Here is a 25,321-nt window from a genome sequence, read left to right as displayed (position 1 = left end):
AAAGAGCAAGGTACTGAGGAGGGGGGAACCCCTCATAAGTGGGAAAATTTCTCTTCGTTTTAAGTTTCAATGTTGCACCTTACTCTCAGATAAAAAAAAATAGTTTTTTAGATTTAATTTCTGATCGCTTTACAAATAATGCTACGAATCCGGCTCCCCCTCCATCGAAAATTCCCCCCTCCCGTAAAAAATTCCTTCCACGTAAAATACCCCTCCCTCCACTATGGAAAATTCCATCGTCACTGAAAATTCCCACGGAAAATTTCCTGCGGATGATTCCGCTTGAAAAATTGTTCTTGACATACTCTCATTTGAAAAAGATTTTAGTTTCTGACCTTTTCTCAAATCGTACTGTGTATCCCTTCTCCGTAGAGATTTTTACCCGAAAATCCATCCCCCCTCAGTGGAAAGTTGCTCCCAGCTCCCACGGTAAATTCTCCAGTGAAAATCCATCCCCCCTCAGTGGAAAGTTGCTCCCAGCTCCCACGTAAATTCTCCAGTGAAAATCCCCCTCCCACCGAAAAATTTGTTCATACTTCTCATTAACATATAGTATACGTAAACAATAACAAATTTGATACCCCCAAGCCCCAAGGGGCTTTGGGAGTCCTGACATCTCTAGAGGCTAGTTATTGGACCTTTGAACTATGCTGAACAGAACGACCAAAATTGAGATCGGACGACTTTGGGATGAAAAGGGCATGGGAGGGGGGCTGGATTGGTCCCTTTTAAAGGGCACTAGAAATTTTAATTTCCGTTCGAACGAGCTCTCTCTCTATATTCTAGGACCATTAGTTCGATGAAATATCCCCCGAAAAAAATAATAAATAAAAAATACATCCGTGATCATTCTTCTAGCAAAAATACACATTCCACATTTTTGTAGATAGGGCTTGAAACCTCTTCAGGTGGGTTCTCTGATACGCTGAATCTGATAGTACGATATTCATTAAGATTCCTGAATTTTTGGGGGGGGTGTTTCCCCCTCATTTACAAAATCAAGCAACTTTTCTCAGGCTCGTAGCTTTTGATGGGTAAGATTAAACATAATTAATCTTATATATTTGGAATCAGCTTAAAAAGCCAATTCCATTGATTTATCTATTGATATCAAAATTTTCATTTTCAGAGTTTCGGTTGTAATTGAGCCGAGTCGCTCCTTAATCAATTTCTGACAGTGAGGATAACTTAGGATCGTTTTTGGATTTTTCTATGATTGGTTTCAATCTAACATACAACATCTTCCTTCTTTATTTATCATCTTAAAAAGCCTGTTTTGAAGGGATTCAACTTGGTTAGTTCCTTCCTTAGTAAGGATATACTACCCAAAAGTATGATGTATATTGTAACGTAGTAATAGCACACGAGCAACATAGATAGTTTCCAACTTTATTTAAAATAACAGAAGAAATACGGACCTTGCATTGTGATTTTACAGCCAATGCCGCGTCGAGAAGATCAATATGTTTCCGCTGCTCTTGCAGTGTTGCCCGTTGAGCTGACAGCTCTATTTCTTGCTGATTTTTCAGTGACATCAATTCTTTATCTGCAAATATACATAGCCATTGTATCTAATTGTAAAGCATGTTCACTTTTTAATAAAGGGCCTAATAATCAAGTGCCTCAGATGCCAAATCAATTAATTTTACATTTATTTAGCAGCATTGGACATAATGTCAAAAAGCAGAACAACAACTTTTCACTAGCATAAAAAGTTGATTCGATGCGTGAACAAATCTCAGAAATGAACCAGTTGCCTTTAACTGAGGCCCAAGAAAGTTTTTATCCTTTTTTCTTCCCCTTCCCAATTTCTTTGACTTGAAAGATTCTACAGAGGGGAGTCTGTGCAGCTTGTTTCAACTCTCGAATAACAAAAAGAAAAAAGAAAGAAAAATCAAGTTTGGCATCTATTAGGTTTCGCTTACAGGGATGGTCTTGCCAAGGTGGTTCCGAGGATATAAGCCATAAAATAAGATCCTTTTTTTAAAAGTACTTAAAAACTTTAGCGTAAAAAGCCAAGAATTGAGGGGGGGAGACCCCCCTCACACACAGAATAATTTCTGTTCGTTTTATGTTGTTGCTCCTTACTTTTAGTTGATTTTTTTATTTTTTATTATTTGATACATATAAGGAGCTTAATCTCTTTCTTTACACATTCCATTTTTGTGAATTTTTAACGGACTGTTCTCTTAATCTCATTCTCCCAATTTGCATTTATATCCATTGGTCCTCTACCTTCATTCCAAACAAAGGAAAACCCTGTTTTGTCTAAAATGTCTTTTATTTTTAGTGGCCATGATCTTTTTTTCCCTGCGAGAGTAAATCTTCATAAGCTGCCTTAAGCAACCTGTCACTTGGTAACTGGACGACTCTCAGCTAAAATTTAATCATTGAGACTAGTCTGTAATTTATTCAAGTTCAAGTTCTATTTATTTCCATAAAATAACAATAGTTATTAACAATTAGTGGCCTTATACCTAGATCGCCCTTTAAAAACTGGGAATGAGTTGTTCTATACAGCCCTAACAATCTCTTAAAGTACCCTAATTGAATACTCTCTAGCTGAGCCGCTCTGTCATGCCCCCAAATGTAGAATGGGCATTATTCTCGATAAAAAGACCCTTTTATGTAACGACAAATTTTTTATCCCAATTACATTATTCCGGATAATTATAAACATTGCTGCTCTTCCCCGGTTTAACGTTTCTTTTATGTGAATTCCATCTTTCATTACTTTGAAAAATATATCCGAGATACTTAACTTTATCCACAACTTGTATCTCCTCCCCTTAAACCAAAATTTACTGTCACATTTATGATTCCTCTTGTTACATATAGCCACTTTTGATTGCTGAACATCTACCTGCATGCACTTCATCTTTAGATAATCATCTGTTAAATCCAGGAGCTTCTGTAAATTATGTGCCGAATTCGCCACTAGAGCAAACAACAACCCTGAGAAGTTTTTATTACCTAATCTCACTGTTGGAGCCCATTTTTTGCTAAAAATTCAACAATGTCATTAATAAAAAGGCCAAAAAGTCGAGGTGACAAGGTGCTCCCCTACTTTATCCCTTTCTTAACTTTAAAAGGCTATGTGATCTTACAAAAAAAGCAAAACAATAAAATGAAATACTTTGTGATAGAAGCCGTGCAATAGTCAAGTCTCTTTGGGCCATTTCTCTTCCTATCTCCCCAGCTGGACAGGTGTTCAGCCCACTGAGAATGCGATTGGTAAGCATATCGACCTAAAAAAGGATAAAACTTGGTAGGTGCCTGGTAAATGGTATAGGAACAGAGGAGATGAAACAGGGACAAGTCGGTATTTTGGTGCATGGACATGGCTTCGATAAGAAAAAGAAATTCCTTGCACTACAGTCATTAAAACACCACCGAAGTAAGATAACAAAAATAAATAAATAAACATAAGCTTAAATAGCTTTAACTTGCAAAAATTCACTGAAGTTTTGAGATTTTATTGAAACATATATTTATCCTTTAAAAGAGAATGATCTCGGGAAGTAAATTAAAAGATTAGTATATTAAATTCAAAAATAAAAAATATAGTTAGAAAAGTGAAATTAAAGAAAATGAAAAATCTACATTTTAAAGTAAAATAAAATAAATGTAATAAAGGAAATAATTTCATGAAAGCAAATTTCCTCTGTGGGTTTTAATCATCTATATTATTAGATATTATAGTTAAATCCTTCCAACACTCAAGAAGGTAAACAGACACCATGTAGCTGACAAGATCGGTCGATTCTTCCAGGAATCGTAAAATAATAGAGGGATCCCTTGATGGAGATCTTGGATAGAGGACGCCTAAGGATAGTGATTTGGAAGGAAACGTGCATGGCAGACCGTATGCTGTATGATTTCAATCATAAGTCTATGATTTCAACCCGACACATTTCGTCCATTTTTTTACTACATTCTATTTAACTGACTTATTTAATTATATTTTAGCGATATTCTATTTAATTTACTTATTTTACTTTAGAGACCAATTTTTATGCATAAACAACAATTGGCAAATACAAAAGATATTGCTTTCTTTTAATGAGTAATCTGAGTAAATATTAGGCTAAAATATTTTGACCCATTGCTATGTTATGCATGGCTATTAAGATCAGCAATATAAATCTTTTTTGTATCCAAAAACTAAAAATTTTAGCCAGAATCCTTACTCTTATTTGCTTTACATTAAATTTATTCCGTCCATAGCAAGTCCTTTAACATGCAATATAAGGACAAAATTAGATATTTCAACTAGGTATTTAGCTTTGGGATTTTATTCAAAAATAGTGTGGATGACTGTTCTCTCTGAGACAGACTTGGAGCTAAGAATATTGAGTTTCTCATAATCTTTAATGTATACCTTTTATGATTTAAGGCTAATTATCATGATTTTAAGCAATCTTCCTATGCCACGGATCCTGAATAATAGCCGTCTTTTAAGGAGCTTTGACCTGGATTTTTTTTCTGATAATTTCTGAATAATAAAGGAAAAAATATTGATTTCACGTTTATAGTTTTTTCTATATTTCGGCAAAAAGACTCACAGCAAAAAGTGACATAAAAACGAAATGCCTGCAACTTGAAAGCAGTTTTTGCCAATAGCATTTCTTAAAGCACTTATGACAGGCTCTGCATCGACGATACACTTTCCCTTCCAGTAAAGCGGCTAGTTTCGGTTAGTAGGTAATGATTAGTTTTTCCGGCTCGACTAGCGCGCTCGTTAGCATGCATAAGTGTAGAACAAACACAGAAGATCAGAAAATCAGAAGTTATTATCCGTTCTTTTCCAAAATCGGAAGGATAATACTGAACAATATCTCACAAAATAAATTCTACTCGACACTCGCGCATCCCAGTTTGTTCTTTTGTCTTTTTTTTGGAAGTAAATCAAACGGCACAAACCTTTTATATAGCATTGAACTCAGTCACGAGGCAAGTTCTATGGTAGATGGCTCCAATGATTAGATCAGCTAGAGAATGGCACTAAGGAATGGAAACCTCAAACTAGAGGGGAGAGGGAATTCTAGAATACTGGCTTGAAATTAAAATATTTGAGAGTCATATTCTATGGCGCCATTCCTAGGTTGATAGGAAATGGTGAAGCGACCGAAAATGATTAAAATAACTAGTTGAATATAACTACTTGACTACGTAAAATCAAGTTTTATTTTCGAATTGGATACCACTAGGGAAAGCTACATAGGAGACTATCAAAAACACCACAACCTCATAATTTCGAGTTTTACCCCCCCCCCGTCCTTTTAGGGTGAAAATGGGCATAAGGATACGGAAAAATGGAAACCTGAATTCAGATTTGGAGCCAGCATGCTTGATTTGACAGAAAACAACTCTTGAAACTCCAAAATATTTATAAACACAAAAATCGATTTTCCCCCTCATTTCCCTCTTCAAGGTAAAATTTGGGACACTTGTGTAAGGAGGATTTTGGTGGATTTTTGTGTAATTCAGCTGATTTTTCTAAACATTTTGGTGTAAACAAAAATTCTATTGCAATTTCCCCGAGGTTTGACCATTTTTTCCGTATCTCTCCTCCACTAAAAAGGAAGTTGTTTTTCCTCCTACACAAAAACTTGCACCCAAAAAAAACGGATAAAATCTGACACAAAATGCTAAAACACCTATTTTATCCAAAAGCGAAGCCTCAAAATTATCAATTCAAACTTCCCCTTCCAGATTTTTTTTAATTCAAAAATGTTTACAATTCTATAATACCTGATTTCGCAGATCCTCGTTCAACTCTTGAAGTTTTCGAGTTTCACATTCTAGGCGAAGTCTTGCAGTTCGTTCAAGGGTTTCCCGCCTTTCGTTCATTCTGATCAGAGCCTGATGACTTGCTTGAATAGAACAAAGCTCACTTTCAAGCCTTGAAAGCTTCTCCAATTTGGCTGCCTGCCAATTAAACATGGAACAAGGAATGTCAATCAAGAATAAGGGTGAAGATGCATGAAACAAACAAGAAGAACAAAAATTAGCAAAATTTGAAACAAGAGACTCAATACGAAAACAACTCTGTGATAACATGTCATTATTTTTTTATATTGCTTCTCATGATTTCTTTCTGTTTCTCTCAGTTTCTGGGATTTTCATTTTCTTCATTTATCGATATTTTTATGCTTCACCTCGTAATCATGACTACTTAGCAAAAGTCTTTTACCAAAATATCAGCATTTATTCTAATATGTTCATTGGCTCCAAATCTCCCTCGTATTGTTTCTTTTTTGTTTCATTGCTAGGGCTAGTAACTATTCTCATAGAACTTATTAAAAACACAGATAATAACAATTTGCGGCACCTGGCCAACCAATAAAGGCAATAAAACATACTACACACAAGAAGTGTTATATAATAGGATCTAAAAAACACAACAAACTAATTAATTAAACGGAATAGAAACATAAAAAATAAATATCTCACCGATCCTAGACCTGCCCCATGAGCTTTGCAAGCCACCTGGTCTCAAAATAGCATTTAATACTCATCACATTTAGAATAATCATTAGAAACCCTACTACGAAAGCACTCTCATATACTGTAATCACCAAAACGTTGCGATAGGAGTCACACACATACAAAAAAAAGAAAGAAAAAACGAAAAAGAAACAAGAGAATCAGTGCCCTGCCCTATAGCAACGCTTCCTACCTTCAGTAAGCTATATGAACGACTTCGTCAGGTGGAATTTTTATTGAAGTGTAATACTGAACACTGGCTATTTGGTTTTAGAAAAAATTTAGGTTGCAGAGTGGCGCATTGTCTACTGAGAATACGTAGTGATTTCTAGAGCAGAAGAACTTTGTTCATCTATATAAATTCGTGTTGATATTGCTTCGGCTGCTCAGCCCCAGGTGTTTTGAATTTCATGAAAACAGGTTTCAAATCGCATCTTTTCGTTTCGGTATTTTCATAGTTCTATCCGTACGAAAGCCACAGCAAACGGGATTACTGATCCCATGAAGTTGGGGAGAGGGCTAAGGCAAGGTCTAATATTGAGCCGCATTTTATTCAATTCAGTAGCAACTACTGCGACAAAGATCATTCGAGGAGTTTTTTCTATTGAGATGGTGAATTTAGACTAATTCTCTACGCTTAAGACCCGTTACTGATAAACCATATTCTTACTACGCCGCTATCCAATTTTCATCATTTCTATTCAGAAAAGCAAGATTTTCCCAGATACCACTTTCTACTATTGAGGTTTAGTACAAAGTTCGAACTTATTATTGTGACAACTCCTCTTTAGGGATTCCATATCGCTAAATCTGGATTTAAATCGACGCAAAAGGAAGAGTCACAACTCTCTGGTGGGAACACTTTCAAATGAATGAAGAGCAGTTGATAGTTTGTACAGACATATAAAGAAAAAAGACGTTAGGAGGTTTGCGTTATACTTTTTTTTTTCTCTAGTCTGGTTATTCTTTTTACAATTTGCCTAGTGAATTTTTATTAGGGCCAGTGGCAACCCTGTCTGGTACTATTTGTGTAATTTGTTGATTGTAATCGATCGGAGGAGGCGTAGTGATACCTGTAGCCGTACTTCTTCTTTCAAAACCAAATTTTCTTGTAGAAGAGCATCGAGAAGCTCAGCATTGGTCCAACAGTCATCTTCCTTCACTTTAGGAGATTTCCGAGGACTCCCTGCTTTCATAAGAATTTTCTCAGCCAAACTGGGGAAGAAAAGAAATATTAAGCATTGAAATAGAATACATACATTTGCTTTTATTTGGACGCAGAGTGAGTTGGCACTACTTTTATTTGGTTTTACAGATTCATTTCACAAGGTTGAAAAACTGGCAGAGAGACAGGTGAGTCAAACACCTTCGGCAATATGTATAGCTTTCGATCCCTAAAGCTCATCGCCTTCGATTATATTAATCAATCAAAATTCCGATGAAACTTCAGCTGAACAATCAAAAAGCCTGTAAGACTGACTTTGTCCAGCAAATGGGGAACAAAAAGGTTCATATTATAAATATTGAATCATTTACCCTTATTTGGGCTATAAAAGATAGATGTTGCCTACTAAACATGCATAAACTATACCAAAAGAAGATAGCCAGCTAAGCCAGGTTTAGATAAAAAAAAGTCTCCTAATAAGTAGTAAATTTTGGTTATGAGTGTTCTGGTGAATCGATCTATCTCGCTAATTTAACATCAATTCAGTAAAGATATTAATTGATTGTTTTTGCATATATGTGGTATTTTTTGCATTGTCCCATCTTTCTATCCTATTGCTAAATCCATCCTTGTTTGTGAAACTACAAAGCCTAACTGAATTATCCCGGCGATATTTTAATCCCAAAATAGTCAAACTTTTACAAGGACGAAAACATTTTAATGAAACCAAAAAGTAAAATGCATTCAGATAAGCAGACGTTGGAAGGATTATACACACTTACTTCGATAAGCTTATGTCGTCTTTGCAATGCAACTTGAATAAACGTCAAATTCGGTAAAGCAAAGTTGTATTTGCATGGTTAATAAGCTCGAGATAATGTTTTATTTTCTTTGGCAAAAAGCTTTGACACCAGTAAGCGGAACACATGAATGCAGTTCTGTGTTATCGGTATTTGCTAAGAATTTTGAGACATGGCTAATCCCAATAATTGTGATATTTTCAAATACTGTGTCTCACTTGGAGTAACAATAGTTTACATATTGCTTTGGTCGTTTCGTTTGTATTTTTATTTTTTTTTAGATTTGTTTTCTTTTCTCATTTAATTGTTTCTTTGTTTCAACACAGAAAACGCTTAGTTTGATACACGCAAAATGTTCGTACTATTATTTCTTTTCTCATGTTACGCTAATTTAGTTTTATATCTTTTACACTATTCATATATTCAATTTCATTAAACTTGATTAAACAATATTCAATAAACTTGAACAGTTTAGAAGCAGTGTGTCTTTTAATTTTTTTTTTTTGCTTCTAATGGTATTACATTTTTTTTTACAAATGATAAGTTTTTCGCAAAAATATTAGAACAAGCTTCTTTCAGCCATCTTACCACAAGTAGAGTTAACTACAGATTTTTTCTTTTTTTTTTTAGGTGTAAACATAGGGAGAGGGACAAAATGCAAAAAGATCATTCTTTAGATTAATTGTGTGGATTTTTCTTTGGATCAATCTTATTAAGGTGAGAGTATCATCTCTTGCCCCCTCACTGTTTGCAGGGGTGGAGTCACCCGAGAAAAATTTAACACTAAAGATCAAAAGTAATAATAATAAAAAAATAGAACATTATAAAAATAGAATCAATAGACGATTATAGACCACTTAAAAGCAACCATTAATTTTGAAAGATTCGGACGTATATGTTAACTGTAAAAAAAAAAAAAAAAAAAAAAAAAAAAAAAAAAAAAAAAAAAAAAGAACAAGCATGCTTACGGGGAATTCGAAATGTGAAGAGATGAGTCCTCTCGTTTTTGTTTCAATTTTGACAAGTCTGGCTGGGATCGGGAAACTGTCCTTCGCAGCCGGGTCCCTTTTCGGGGAGTTTGTAGAAGAGTTGGCGAATTTTTCGAAGAAATTTCGTTCATCCAACAGTTGTCGTATATAGATCCATTGGTACATGAAGACAGACAACCAAAATATTGCCTAAAGTTACAAAAACATTATCCACCGAGACGAAAGCCGTATAAAGGAAGTCTATGTCAAAATCCTCCGTCTACTCTCAACCGCAATTTTTCTATTTTTTCGATATTCAATATTTGTTTCAAAATATTTCAATATTTTGGCACACAAAGTGCACCTTTTATAGATGTTTTCTGATGTCAAAATGCATGCAACAAGGCCAGAAGGATGGGGTACAGCCCTGTTGACATCTTTTTGTCAGACTAAAAGTCCACTCCCCCCCCCCCTCCTACCGTCAAAAGATTTGACCAGTGTGAAATTATACCTGTCGAGGTATACTATTCCAAATTCGAATAATAGCCAATAACTGTTCTCGATATAGAAGATGAAGGCAACTTGAGTGTCTTGGATAAAAATGGCTTTGAAATGAATCAATTTTTGGAGGTTTTACGCGTTCAGGGCAAAAGAATAGACTTGAAAACTAGTGTAAAGATGATTATGTCGCTTAAGCAACGAATAAGTTTGGATAATGACGCGATGTTAGGTAAAGATACGATAAACCTAGTGGATAGCTTCACTTTCTCATGCAGCGATTTTAGTAACTGCAGTTGATGCAGATGGTGGAAGTATTTCCAAGTAGAATAACCAGGCAGCAGGGTGTTTTACCACAGTTCAAAAAAAGCTTGGAATAAATGAAGATTAAGTCTTCAAACTAACATTAGATTACTGGATGCCACGGTGATGGCAGAGACTAAGTAATGCTCTGACACGCGGTCGCTTTCAAAGATTATAAACTATATACTAGATGGTTACCACAGGAATTGCCAAAGGTATATCTTTTTTATACCACAGGGATATTTAATACCAAAGGGACATTTTTTTAGGTACTTCCTTCAATGACCTACGAAAAATGTGTTCTCGGTCCCACTTTTGGTTCTATAATGAAAAGAAAGTTTAAGATGACTAGGTTACGTTTCATGGATGAAGAATGATTGGTTGCAAAAATACCTAGTCGTTGGCCATTCATCTAGGGCCAAACAAAAGTCAAGATGTCCTTGAACGGGGTGAGAAGAAGTCATAGCTATAACAACTACTAATACGAACAACTTACAGCAGTACCAAACCGCCTGAGGCCAACACTCCCTCTCGACCCTAACCTATTCAGAGCTTCACTTTTTACCCCTCCCACAAAGTTTAAATTTCCTTTAAATTTTTCCTTATGACCTTGGCCTAACTCACTCGGGAACGGCCTGCTTTTAGTTTGGCTTCAAATCTATATCCAAAGTTCTGCTTAAAAAAACTTTGAAGATGTAGGGCCACCGCCTTGTTTTATTCGTAAAGTGTACGTTTTGAAACTAACGCAATAGTAAGAGTAGCTGGGTCGGGACTTTCGAGGCCGTTTAAAATTAAGAAAGAAGCAAAGCAGGGAAGTGCCTTGTCACCTGGACTTTTTGGTCTTGATATAATTGAGTTTTTAGAAAAAAAGTAGGGCTCCAGCAGTGAGTCTAGGTAGTAAAAATCTTTCAGTTTTGTGCCAATAAAACAGCTTTAGTTGCAAAATCGACATTTGATCCATAGAAGTTAATTCACCTAATTGTGGAATATTTTAAAGGTGAATTGTATTCAGATAATGACCACATTTGTTCAGAAAACATTAGTGAGAGGAAAGTTAAATGGGGAAGAGCATCAACATTTTCTAGAGTATTCTAATTGGAAATAAAGAGTTTTTCGCTGCATAAAAAAGTCTTTCTGTCAAAACTAATGTCAATTCTACATTATGGAGCAGAGACTTGGGAACATGAGAAACCTGCTAACTTATTCAATTAGAAAGGTTTAGAGTTTTTCACTGCATAAAAATGTCTTTTTGTCAAAACTAATGTCAATTCTTCATTATGGAGCAGAGACTTGGGAACATGAGAAACCTGCTCACTTAGAAAGTATTCAATTAGGGTCCTTTCGGAGATTCTATAGGCTGCACAGGACGACTCATTCCCACTTCTGAATGTTAATCTAAGGCTGCTAAAAAATTACAGACAAGTCTCAATGCTTAAATTTCAGTTAAAAGTGGTACATTTACCGAGTGATAGGTTGCTTAGGGCTACTTGTGAAGAATTACTTTTGCAGGGGAAAAAAGGATCATGGTCATGTACAATAAAATACATTTTAGATAATAAGGGTTTTTCTTCAGTATAGAATGATGGTGGAGGACGAATTGAAATACATGTAAATTGAAAAGTAAGATTAATATTCTGCTAGAAAACTAAACGGTTTAGAAGTGGAGCGAGGAGGTGAAGAATTCGAAAAGCGTTGAAAGTTTAAGGATGTTAAGGTAGTTTATGGTCAGGAGTTCTACCTTAAGCTGAATTTACCAGCTAGACGTATCACTTATTAGAGACAGCTCAGGCTAATTGCCCACTTTCCAATTAGAGCAAGATTTAAAAAGTTTGGAAAATAAAACATCTGTAAAGAAGACAGGTATACTTGCATGCTTTGCAAAGACGAAGAGGGTCATTTGATCCATTGCTTAAGCCCGTGGCAGGGATTTTCTACGATAAGGGAAGGTATATTTCGGAAATTTCAGTTGCTACTTGAAGATATCTCGAAAATGTTTTTACCTAAAGGAAATCTTAGCTTATTGATTAAATGCTGCGTTTTTTTAACGTGTCGTATGTGATAGGAATTTAGAAGAGTAGAGATCGGTGATGTACGCTTATATTAATTTTGCTTTTTTGTGTACATGGCCGTATTTTTGGGCTTTAAGTATACCTTATCTTATGTTTCCCAAACGATCAACGCCCCTTATATTAATTACCAGTATAACTTTCAAGCATGTACAGAGAGCTCGAATATCGACAACCAGTGACCAAGTTCCATGCCTCGTAGGGGTATGGATGCCAAAGCAAAGAGTCTTTGGCAAAAAGATTCATTACATTAAAAGCAACAAAACTCACCCATAAGGAGTGCGGGTAATCCCATCCGTCAAGAGTGTGTCACTGATTGATAAATGAGAAAGATCATCTCTTTCATTCACTAGGGTGCTATACTGGCTATACCGACTGCAATTACTCCCCGAGCTTGATGGACCTGAATAGTGACTAACATCGTCTAGATACCTAACAAAATAAGAAATTGGTTAAACATGGAGCCACATAGGGAGGTATGTATTCAGAAAATTGCATAGTGGAGAGGGGGTAATTTAGAAAAAAAAGCACACATTAGAGCAGGCATATACAGAAAATACAAAACTATGACCGACTCTCATTTTTTTTAATACTACCAATTAAATAGCTGGTTGTAATGGTTTGCTTTCTTTTTCATTTTGCTACATTAAGCCACACCGTCGATTTTATCAAGCTCTTTTTTTAGGTGACTTAATCGGTTGCTCCAACTGGGAACTTCTAAACCTTTTATAATTGACCTTTTATGGGCCACAACGCAACTAAAAACCAATTACAACCAATTTTAGCAGATCTTTGGCAACAAGAAAGCTTGTGAAACAGTATCACTTAATAGCGGAAATGAGGAAGACTCGAATATGATCCAAGTTACAATACTGAAACTCTATCTCAGTGTTATAAGAATCATTCTAAATTCACAAGAAAATAAGAAATTGCGGTTATACATGCATAGGCCTAACCTGGACGAAAGGAAGGGTGGGGTTGATTTTGTGACGCGAACAGCTGTATAAATGAACCATTTTTATAGGTTCTCTCAAATATTTTACTACACTGCATATAAATTAATTTCTTTAAAATGACTGTTCTTATGGTTAGGATTCATAACAAAATCTGTTCAATATTCAAGTAAAAGCGTGAAAAATAAAAGGTTTATACAAGCTGAATATGTCGGTAAGGATATCCAAGGTATAAACATGCGATGTCTTATAGAATCTTATACGGAACGCAAAAAAAATAATAAATCGTATGACAAACCCCACTGCATTATTATCAAAGGATACTCCTTCTTTGTATTTGTTTATTAGAAACAACCAGTTATTTTGGTTGATGTTGTTCAAATATTGGCTGCAATCTACCAAAACCATTAATGTTGTTTTGGAATAATTTGGAGCAAGGGCAATTGCAAAACAACCATTTATAGAAACAAGTAAAGGTCCGTTCACAATGAGATTTTACAGTGATCTAGCTAACGCTAATATGAGCTAATATTCATAGACTTTATTTTTATATTCATTAAAATTTCATTAGAATTAGAATTTATTATTCAATTCTAATTTCATAGAATTTTCTGACTGCTGAAAAATTCTATGAATAACTCTGATTGGCTCAGATTAGCGCTAGCTAAATCTCGACATTGCTATTAGTAATTTTTTTATTTCAACTTTGATGGGCGTTAACGGTTTCAGTGGGATTCACAAAACCTTGATATTTGCTATTAAAGAATTCTTCATCAAAAAATTGGCCTCATCACTGAAAATAACACATGAACTAATCTCATAACTCAATCATCATGGAGGGTCATTAAGTCAGAAATAATAAAGGTTCATTAGCAGACCCTCAAGAAACCGAGTTAATATCAAGAAAGCAATGATTTGGAAGATACCGATTAATCTTAGATGCAATTTTATGACTGTACAGATACGATTTGCCAAGTTCTAGTCCCTTATCGCAGATACTGTAATTATCGGTTTTAACAAACAAAGTTGAGCGTTTTAGTTCATGAACAGCTTAGCGAATTTAGTTTAGCCTTCTATTGGCTCTATTTGAAGATTTTTTTTTTGCCTATATTTTGTTTTAAACAAAAAATTTGAAAAGCTTTTCTATGTCTTAGAAAACAGTCGCAGCATGCTGATTACTAGCTCATGAATCATTTATCTTTACTATGAGCAGGGCCGGATTTAAAGATTTGACGCCTCTAAGCCCAAGCGTTTTTGCCACTGCATTTTTGCGGGAATTTCAGGGAGATCCCCGAAAATTCAGGGGTAATTATAAGCACTGAATGGAACGCAACTGGTGAGCAAAAAGTAATGAAAGAGAGAGGTGACATCGAACTCTCAGCTGTCATTCTTGGGAGACATATGACAGTTTATAATTGGCCAAGGAATTACTGTATTGCTATAAAATCACTTTTCCATGAATAGGCAGCGCGGCGGTGGCGGACTTTGACGTTAAATCACATCAGTCCAATTTTTGTTAAGAAAAACAAACCATTCTATAATATATTTATTGCGTCACCTGGAATTGTGCGCCCCTGGGCCTTGGTCGATTGATAAATCTGGGCCTGATAAGGGCCGTAAAAGCTTGTCCCGTGGAGTGACCTGACCTGAGAACAAACTGACCCTTCGAAAAGAAATACATTTTAGTAAGGTATACAACATTCTTTAAAATATTTCTTTCAAAGGCCTTATAAGGAGGAGAGATTATCGCAATGGAAAGGTAGTTGTTTGTAGCTGTCTTATAAATTTTTATAATACGAGCAGACTTCAATAAATCCAAGATCCCTTGGGATATACACATACATATTGTGAAGCAAGGGAGCGAAAATTTTAAGTACAGCATATTCCGTACAATTGGTAAAAAGGCTATGTACGCTTAATGAACTACCACTCTCCAAATTAGCAATAAGTTTTATGAAACTTATAAGAAGTTCTTGGAGCTAAAAAGACATTAGTCTAAGACTTCATTTTGATTATTTATTGCCAAATAAAAATGTAACACATGGTTTTATTGTGAATTACATCTTTTTAGAATTGGTTGTATATAAGCAAAAAAAGATACAGTTTTTTTTTAGCAAAACACAATAAAAGTTTCTGTTGATTTGTATGAATTTCCCCTAATAGCATCCCTGGAATTAAAGCAGCTAAGATAAGATTTAACATACATATTGTGAGGCAAGGGAGCGAAAATTTTAAGTACAGCATGTTCCGTACAATTGGTAGAAAGGCTATGTACGCTTAATGAACTACCACTCTCCAAATCAGCAATAAGTTTTGTGAAACTTATAAGAAGTTCTTGGAGCTAAAAAGACATTAGTCTCTTCCAGGACTTCATTTTGGTTATTTATTGCCAAATAAAAATGTAACACATGGTTTTATTGTGAATTACATCTTTTTAGAATTGGTTGTATATAAGCAAAAAAAGATACAATTTTTTTTAGCAAAACACAATAAAAAGTTTCTGTTGATTTGTATGAATTTCCCCTAATAGCATCCCTGGAATTAAAGCAGCTAAGATAAGATTTAACATACATATTGTGAGGCAAGGGAGCGAAAATTTTAAGTACAGCATGTTCCGTACAATTGGTAGAAAGGCTATGTACGCTTAATGAACTACCACTCTCCAAATTAGCAATAAATTTTGTGAAACTTATAAGAAGTTCTTGGAGCTAAAAAGACATTAGTCTCTTCTAAGACTTTATTTTGATTATTTATTGCCAAATAAAAATGTAACACATGGTTTTATTGTGAATTACATCTTTTTAGAATTGGTTGTATATAAGCAAAAAAAAATATAATTTTTTTTTTAGCAAAACACAATAAAAAGTTTCTGTTGATTAGTGTGAATTTCCCCTAATAGCATCCCTGGAATTAAAGCAGCTAAGATAAGATTTAAGTTTATATTTACACCAGAAAAATTTTCTTATTTCTTTCTAAAGGGCAGTTCTTAACAACATTTGTCTGGGCTTCAAAATTAGACATTATAAAAAAGTGTCCCGGTGTGTCCTCAATATTCACAGCTTCAAACGAAAACGGTACTAAAATAACATAATAAGGAAAAACAAATCTCATGTTAGATGGCTGGATAAAATATACACTTGGGATGTAGACCATAAGGAGGGCTTAATTAAAGACATCGCCGTAGAAAAGGCTGGTCATACTTATTCCAAGGGCAGCTAAATCATCTAGAAATGTTTCACCATGTTCCAAGATATCACAATCAGGAATGGACTGATAACTGTGGTTAAAATGCACACTATTTATTCCCGATTATACATCAACTTGAGTTTTTTTGAATATTCTTGTTCTACTAGGTAATGCTGCACTGCTAGAGAAGTTAGTAATTCTAGTTCCTAACAAACCCATCTTCAATCACTCGAGTTTCCACTCTATGACTTTCCCATACCATTCGGATAAGGTCTTTGGTTATTGGTAAGAAGATTTGTCTTCTGGTAAGAAGATTTTTTATTCTAACTATACACAAATCTGCTAAATGCAGCTTCTCTAAATCCGTATAAAATTTAATCTATTACCTGTCCATAATATTCAAGTGATCCGTTTGCTTTGTCATTTCACGGAAGACATTTAACAAAATAAAAATAATTCCAAAAAAAGATCAAACCCACAGAAAAAAAACGATCTTATATCGAATTATTCGCTACAAGGTATGTGGCAATATAGCCCTGCAGAAATATATATTATTTAAATTTGTTAACTATTACCTGTCCATAATATTCAAGCGTCCCATTTCATTGGTCATTTCATGGAAGACGTTTGTTTTTTCCTTAAAGGCAGAACTCAAGGCACTTCTGATATGAGAACGTTTCTCTGGCGGGTCGTCTTTTGGTAAATAGCAATCTAAATTTGAAAAATTTCCCCCATCTCTACATCGAGGAAGCGTGTTCCTTTTATCAGGAGTACTCGTGACTTGCTGATTAATTAAATCTTCAACCGAAAATGATGTAGGACTCCTGCAAGAATAATGTTTAAAAGACATTGTGGATGCTATGACATCCATTCACTCAATAATAGAAGTTCCTTTGCCTTGAATGCAATGGATGTAGGTCCGTCGGGTTGGTCATAGCACTCTGCTCAAGCATCTCTTCTGAGAGATAGGTTTAACCAAGCTCATTTTCTATACTCGGTGCAAGAACTACCTTTAAGAATTATTGTAACGAAAGACCAACTATTCTATGGTTGCTTCCTCAACAAATTTGGACTAAAGGAGTGTAAATGAGAGGATTTGTGTCTCCATTCGTCAACAATACAAAATTAAATCTACGGACAGAAAAGGTTTCATAGCAAGTACAAACACAGGAATTTATGTCGGGTGTTGGCCTGACATTTCAGGGGCAAATGCAAACCATATGGAAGAAATAATAGCATTTCAAAATGGTTGAAAATATTTTGAAAAACTATAAAAAAAAGACATAGGGAAGAAAGATGAAAGCAGTAAAATCTTGAAAATATATTGTCAGCTGAAAGAAACTTGGGGAGAATATATTTTTTTAAGGTGGGTTCAAGGAGAAAGGGTCAACGTAAATTATTGAATCTGGGGCTGATTGCTTTTTACTTGGAGAAAAAAAAAATATATGGGAAGGTCATAAAAAAGAAGGCCCTCATTCATGCATAATATGTGGATGCATGCAGTGACGTAAACAGAAGTGGGGTATGGCGAACCTCAACAGGTGCACTTACCAAAGTATGACACATCAAGCCCCTAGAGAGCTTAAAAAATCATTGCAATCTTTGGGGTATTGCGGGTTAAAAATACCATACACCACATCAGTCTCTTCTGAGGCCCTAACCATACAACAGCAACAACACGAACATTGCAACAGGGGCCAAGATTCCCAGCCATAGCCTAACCCCTTTGATCCCTTAAAAGGAGTCCCAAAAAAGTACATGAAGGCCATGAAACTAAAGAGCGCACGAACAATTACCAGTACACAGCTAAAAAAAATATCGTGCCTTTATTCAGATATCTGGCCCCCAGCACACCATCCCTCTTAATGATCTCCTGTCTTTTTCCATCAATTTTACAGAAATACTGAACGATTGCCAACTGTACCAGTTTATACTTGCTACAATCTTTTGTGATTTTGGGAATTCAGAATTGTAGAGTATGAAGGAAATAGGACACTTCACGCAATCAGTATGCGATCCTGACATATTCTGCAAAAATCAAGCCAGTTAGGTTTTAAGGTACTTGAAGATGGATAGATTTAATATTTGTGTTGTGGAGTCTTTCATGGACTGTATCGAAAGACTGAAGAGCTAACTAAGTTACCATTAAAAAAAAAATTCAGAAAGATGGATTCATCATCTAGAACTGCAGAGATCAACCTTACAACAACGTGAAAGTAATGGCTGGTGTCCATACGGAAATTCGAGCACACATAAAAGCCATCAATCCAAAGCAAATTTTATCCTTGTACCTAAAACCTGGTTGGAATTCAAGCCACTTGTGTTTCAGTAAATTAAACCATAATTTTCAGAATTACTGAACAAGTGTTAGTGTTATCAGAATCTATTCATTTATAAATACATTCAATTAGGTTGTATTACTGTTATTATTAAGGTCAATTTATATAATGCTGAGTTTTTGCTCATTGAACTCGGCAAGGATCGGCATTTATTAAGTCAGCCTCGGTGGAACCCAGGCTAGTTACGCCACTGAATGCATGAATGAAAGCGCATTTTATCTTACATGTATTTAACATAGAAGGATTTAAGAGACAATAGCTGTTGGTTTGGGAGATATGATGAAGTGTGGCTGATAAGTGTTATTAGAAGCAAACGTTATGATTACTTTTATGTGTCTGAAGTGATTCTTCAGGATAATTATGGAACCCATTGAAACTTGTAGGACATTATAGATAGTTTTTATGTAAATTTATTTACGATGTTGAATGTTCATATTTGGACCGTTGCATTTTTCTTTGTGGCCTTTGGCAATTTAATGTTCATTGGCAATTTAATTTTTTGGCAAGAAATTTGAATTTATCTTATTGCTCACGATTTGAGACAAAAAACTCCCTCAAAAGCCATTCTTGCTATGTAATGGTCATAGTATTTACCACATATTTCTACAGAAAGATTGAATGAGATGGTACAATGAGAATTAGACAACGGTTTAAAAGAAATCATAGGAAACTACCCTTCATTTTATTTTCTAATTCTCCTAGACATTCTCTATTTTGCAGCTTCGTGAAACAAGAGCTAAGAGCTCATATGGCACTTGTGACGATGTCGGAAGAGCCAAGAGCCAAGAGCTCATATGGCATGAGCTCTAGCAAAATTCTAAGAAGCAATAAATTAATTTAAAAGGAAAATCAGAGGCTTAATGCCGGTCGGGATTTAAAATAAGAGCTCCGAGACACGAGATCTTTCTAAATATCAAAATTCACTAGGATCCGATCACCCACTCGTAAGTTAAAATACCTCATTTTTTCTAATTTTTCCTCTCCCTTGAGACCCCCAGATGGTCGAGTCGGGGAAATTTTGTGCAGGTCTCTGACACACCTACCAATCTTCATCGTCCTAGCACGTCCAGAAGCACCGAACTCACCAAAGCACTGGACCTCCCCCCCCCTACTCCCCCAAAGATGACGAATCCAGTCCGGTTACGTCAATCACGTATCTACAACATTTGCTTATTCTACCCACCAAGTTTCATCCCGATCTTTCCACTCTAAGAGTTTTCCAAGATTTTAGGTTTCCCCATCCAGCTCCCACCAATATCACCGGTTCAGGTGGGATTTAAAATAAGAGCTCTGAGACACAATATCCTTGTAAATATCAAATTTCATTTAAGATCTGGTAACCCGTTCGTAGGTTAAAAATACCTAATTTTTTCTTATTTTTCCGAATTAACCGTCTCCCCACTCCCCTCAGATGATCGAATCGGGGAAACGATTATTTCTAATTTAATCTGGTCTGATTCCTGCTAGGCCTGCCAAATTTCATCGTCCTAGCTTATCTGGAAGTGCCCAAACTAGCAAAACCGGGACCGATAGACAGACCGACAGAATTTGCGATCGCTATATGTCACTTGGTAAATACAAGTGCCATAAAAAAGTGAAATTTTGCTAAACAGAGTAGAAAAGACCATAGAAAAGAAGTCAACTCAACCAAGAAAGAAAATATTAGGTTAATATTAAAGTAGGTATAGAAGGGTAAAAAAATATACACCACTCATTATCATGAGCACGGACAGGAAATTTTCGTAGTATAAGTACTACCAAGATTTTTGTCTTTACAAGAATTGAAATATGAATGTTTCTTATTGAAAGATCTTAAGCCAAACTGGCCAGCGGTTTCAAAGAACAAAGAGAGAAAACTCACTGAAGAAACAAACAAAACGAGACTACAGTCAGTAGAGAAAAGATAAAAAGCAAAAACAAAGAGGATATTTCGCCTGTATAAAAACGAGGCGTCTTCGGCGCAAAAGAAACAAAGATAAAAACTAAAATAGACTAAAAACAAATAAAAATCACCACCAATATCAAACTACAATTGTCGCAACAGATCCACATAGGTCACTGTCACTAATAGTTACTTCGATGAGATGGATAGAAATATATGAAATAGAAATTAAGTTAATTATTCTATTGCGAAATAATCCTGTTGTTTGCTATCTTTGATGAAAAACAACAGTTTTTCATCAATGAAAACTGTTTTTCTATTGTCCTCAATAGAAAAAGCTCTGCAATTGAGCAAGCCTCCTGACACTATTGTTTCAGCTTTGGCAGACCGCATTTTCTTCAACCCTGATCATCGTGTACTATTTGATGATGTCATAACCATTCTTAATGATAGAGGTTTTACTCTGTCGGTGAAGGAGACTATTGAAATAAAAAAACATACGTTTACTAATGTTTCAATAAATACGCATACAGGGAATTTGAATATTGATCCAGTTTATAACGTTCTTCTGAAAAACAAACCAGTTGTTAACAGAGGGTATCAAGATTTTTCAAAATCACTTAGGGATGAGATTGAATACAAGACCAAGGAGAATTGCATCAATGATAGCAAACAACAAGATTATTTCGCAATAGAATAATTAATTTAATTTCCATTTTATATATTCTTATCCAGTTGCTTTGGTGTTGTCATTGAAGTAACTCTATTAGTGACCTATTTGGACCTGTTGCGACAATTGTAATTTAATACTGCTGGTGATCTTTGTTTCCTTTGCGGTAAAGACACCTCATTTTTATAGAGGCGAAATATCCGGGTCATTTTAGTTTTGTTTTTATCTTATCTCTACTGGCTGCAGTCTCGTTTTGTTTGTTTCTTCATTGAGTTGGAATATTTCTTGTTTTCCTATTTTATATACATTTTTCTGGTAGTGATCTGAGAGGAAAGAAGCAGCTAGGATCATGTATAGAAATCACCATTTTCAACACCCCCCCCCCTTCATCCTCAAAATGAGAGTGCAAGACGATTATCTTTTAAACAGAAACTATTTCGTAATTTTCCGTTTGTTTACAGAAAACAAGCTAAAGTACATTTTAGTATAGAGTTAATCAAAATCAAATGGCTTCTATTTTTTTTCTTTTTTATTGGACATCCAATGACCAATATGTTTCTTCATTTGAGGTATGTCCAAATTCCTGAGGATTCACCTTCTTCAGTCTCACTCCATTAGTTTAATACTAACAGCTAAGATTTTTTTTTTGTTTAGTTTAAGTCAATCAAATGAAATGCTTGTTTTTTATAGTTATTACCTATTTAGAGAAATCAAGTGAACAACCAAAAATCACAATTATAAACACTATTAAGAAGAAAAGAAAAAAAAATTCTTAATACAGTTTTTATCTAATTAACTAATATGAATGAGTTCAAAAGCCCAGGGGATCCCAGCCACTAACAGTTGTTCATTTATTCCCAAATGGAACTTGCATAAAGCTCTAAAATGCCTATCAAAATGCAGGAGGAATGTGCCTATACCCATAGGAAAATGTAGACACAGGCAAAAGCCAGGAAGGGAGGGGGATAAAAAGTATAATTTAAAGCAACCATTATATAATCGCTCCTTGCGATTATATAAGGGTTGGGCCTAGAAAGTAGAGTTAAGGCTAGGGGGGGGGAATTGATCTTCCCTTCTCTTCTTAACATTCTGCAACGTTACCTTTCAAAAGGTGGACATCTTTGCAGCATTCTAGAGGGGGGGGGGAGTCTTTGCATATATTGTGGGATGCAGATCTCCTCTCCTCTATAAGTGAAGGTATGCCCATACTTTAGAGACAATTAGCAAAGAACAACAGTTACCTAATAAGTTTTTCATCTGATAAGTTATCATGAATAATAAACGTTTTGCATGATGTACCACCATCAAAACTGCCAGATTGTGCATCTAAAAGAGGTAGAATTTGGCTTGCTTTTTCTTGATTATCTTGTGGTGATCCAGTAGCCGAATATTGATGTTCATCCTTCAAAGTTTCACTAGATGCAGTATCAAGAAGAATATTTGGAGGGGCTAAAAAAGAAAGAAAGACATATACACTTTTTACTGGCTTATTATGTCAGTCAGAGAGTACATTTGAGAGTGATGTATTGCCTTTCCAAGGATTAGCAGGAAAGCATCTATCTTGCAGATTGGTTTCACAAGATCTGGGATAGTTTAAGGCTATCACAAACACTTTGAGCCCATCCAACTATTATTTTTATTAATCATATCTCTGATAATAAAGTCTAAAGGAGGCATCTTTCCTACCTAGACAAATTCTCCTTTTACACTGTTTGTATACATTTATGAACAATTTCTCAATGATGAAATACAAAATGATAGTGCTGTCAAAGAAAAAAAAACACTTAACGATCAGAAGAAGGAATCCCAGGGCTCCAGTGTGATTTTTTTTTTTCAAGACCAGGTTCTCAAGACCAGAACACAATTTGCGCTTTACTGAAAAAACAACAACCAACAAACAAACAAAAGAATGACCGTGGATTGTCAGTTAAATTGATATATACTGACATATCTTCATTAAGGTTTTGATAATTTTTCTTTTATGAAAGTAAGAAAGGTGAAAACATTTCAAACGTATTTTGTTTTCAATAAAGCAATTATTATCCAAGCTTGAATTTGCATACGACTAAGTTATTATTTGTAAGACGATTAGTTAAATTTGCAGACGACTTATTTAGCACTAGAGGAGTTGGCAGTTTTTTCTGCTGCATTCTCCCTACCTATCTCCAAGAATAAGACAAATGCAATCATATTCCATAAAAAAAGTCCGTCACACTAACAAAACTATTCGTCAACAATGAGGAAATAGGATTATGCTGTAGCACCTAAATTTCTAGAAGCATACCTCGATCCAAGACTGACTTGGCAAAATCAAATCAACGGTGTAAAAAATTCATGTCTGCGAAGGTTGCTCATCCTTAAGCGACTGGTGGGGTCAAAGTGGCTTAATTCCCAAGTCATACTCTTTAACTTTTACAAGAGATTTATCCGTTCAAAGATTGAGCATGCCATTGAATCATATGGAGAATGTAGTAAGACTAATCTTAAAAAATTAGAAAAAAAATCCAAAATATGGTTAGCAAAATTGCCCTAGGGCTTCATGCTCAGTGCCCCTCTAATAAAGTGAAACACTTAACCGGTCTGCCTCCTATTTTAGAACAACGGAATACGCTGATCATCAAATATTATAGCAGGATACAAGCTATAGGCCACGAGTACGATATTTTTAAGCTCACTTTTGCCAAAGACGGTATCTCGCATAGTTTGGCATCTATAAAGTCATGTAAAACTTTTAACAAACTTGTCCCATCTTAGAAACTTGACTCACCCTGTTTCAGTCATTTTCTTGTCCCCCAGGATTGCTAATGTCACCTGCAAGTGTTTCACTAGAGTTAATACCCTTGCAAAAGATAAATTATCTGCCAATCCAAATTCAGGCACTTTTTCATGAGAAAATGACCACTTTGTATCCAGATTCTCTCCAAATTTACACTGATGGCTCTGTTAAGGCAGCAAATGCGGCTCTGCATCTGTTATCCCAAGTTATTCACTGAATTTAAAAACAAGACTTCCTGATAATACTTCAATCCTTACAGAAGAGCTATCCGCAATAAAAGAGGTTTTAAAGGTCATCAATATTAACCCACCGGCTTCCAAAAGAGTAGTATTGCTCTCCAGCTCCAAAGGCGCCCTTCAGCTCATTGGTAATATCCATTGGAGTGCCATGGATATAGACCTGAGGACAATCAGAGACCATTTAATCAGTCTTCAAAATAGCCTTATTGAAGTCAAGTTCCAGCATATCCCCAGCCACCAAGGCATTAAATATAATGAGATTGCAGACCAGCTAGCAGGTAGTCCCTTGTATAATCCAATCAACCCCAATTTGAAGGCCCCGACCTTCAGAGATATAGTCAGAAGAAAAGTTCCTTCAAAAACAAAAACGCCTATTCTATCCTTATTTCCATCAAGGGTGGATAATATTCTTTATTACAAAATTAAAAGCAACTCTTAATCCTGAGAAAAGAGGAGTTTACTTGGCATAAACGAGCCGATCAATGTTGCAAGTTTTGTAACTCTATTCCAGAATCCTTGAACCACCTGGTTTTTGAATGTCAATGCATCCAGAAGGAAGTAAGCAAAATTACGAGAATCTTCAGGGAGACATACCTCCAGCCAGACATCGACGTGTTGCTGCTCTCAAGCCTACCAGCTAACACCGAAAGACCTCTATATAAAAGTATTTTGATTCCCTAAGACAAAATGATATCTACAAATAGATCACAAAGATAGTATCAAGAATTATTCCTGACCCATCATCATGTTCATATTGAAAACCGTCGTGAATCCAAAAGGAGAACGATATGGACTCCAGAAGGCTTGGCATTCCAAAAAGAAGAAGCGCAAATTGTGTTCTGGTCTTGAGAAGGCATAAGGGTTATCAGCCTTACTCATGTTAATTTTTGCACGTTTTTAGTTTGACTCAGCTATCTATAGTAATTTCTGTTCGTTTTGAGTTTCATTTATTTATTGATAGTGATTTGTGGTAGTTTTAAGCTTGGA

At 35.3% G+C, this 25,321-nt stretch overlaps 1 protein-coding gene across 2 annotated transcripts in view; it reads right to left on the bottom strand.

The window, feature by feature from the left end:
- The window catches only part of LOC136035322 (angiomotin-like protein 2), a 50,759-nt gene that overhangs the window by 12,913 nt on the left and 12,525 nt on the right, over positions 1 to 25,321 (bottom strand). The window contains exons 2-9 of one of the 2 annotated variants that reach the window (XM_065717042.1): positions 22,561 to 22,768; positions 17,004 to 17,252; positions 12,560 to 12,721; positions 9,423 to 9,632; positions 7,563 to 7,704; positions 5,755 to 5,931; positions 3,137 to 3,248; positions 1,419 to 1,546 (exon numbers count right to left, since the gene is read on the bottom strand). In XM_065717042.1, coding sequence (XP_065573114.1) covers positions 1,419 to 1,546; positions 3,137 to 3,248; positions 5,755 to 5,931; positions 7,563 to 7,704; positions 9,423 to 9,632; positions 12,560 to 12,721; positions 17,004 to 17,252; positions 22,561 to 22,768 — 1,388 coding nt within the window. Of the gene's footprint in view, positions 1 to 1,418; positions 1,547 to 3,136; positions 3,249 to 5,754; positions 5,932 to 7,562; positions 7,705 to 9,422; positions 9,633 to 12,559; positions 12,722 to 16,814; positions 16,828 to 17,003; positions 17,253 to 22,560; positions 22,769 to 25,321 lie in introns of those variants that run through there. The other variant, XM_065717043.1, reaches the window with a different exon arrangement.

The sequence above is a fragment of the Artemia franciscana genome, chromosome 14, assembly GCF_032884065.1.
Source record: "Artemia franciscana chromosome 14, ASM3288406v1, whole genome shotgun sequence".
In the NCBI taxonomy this organism is placed as follows: domain Eukaryota; kingdom Metazoa; phylum Arthropoda; class Branchiopoda; order Anostraca; family Artemiidae; genus Artemia; species Artemia franciscana.
The sequence above is the reverse complement of the archived record's forward strand: the minus strand, read 5'-3'. Positions and strand labels throughout refer to the sequence as shown.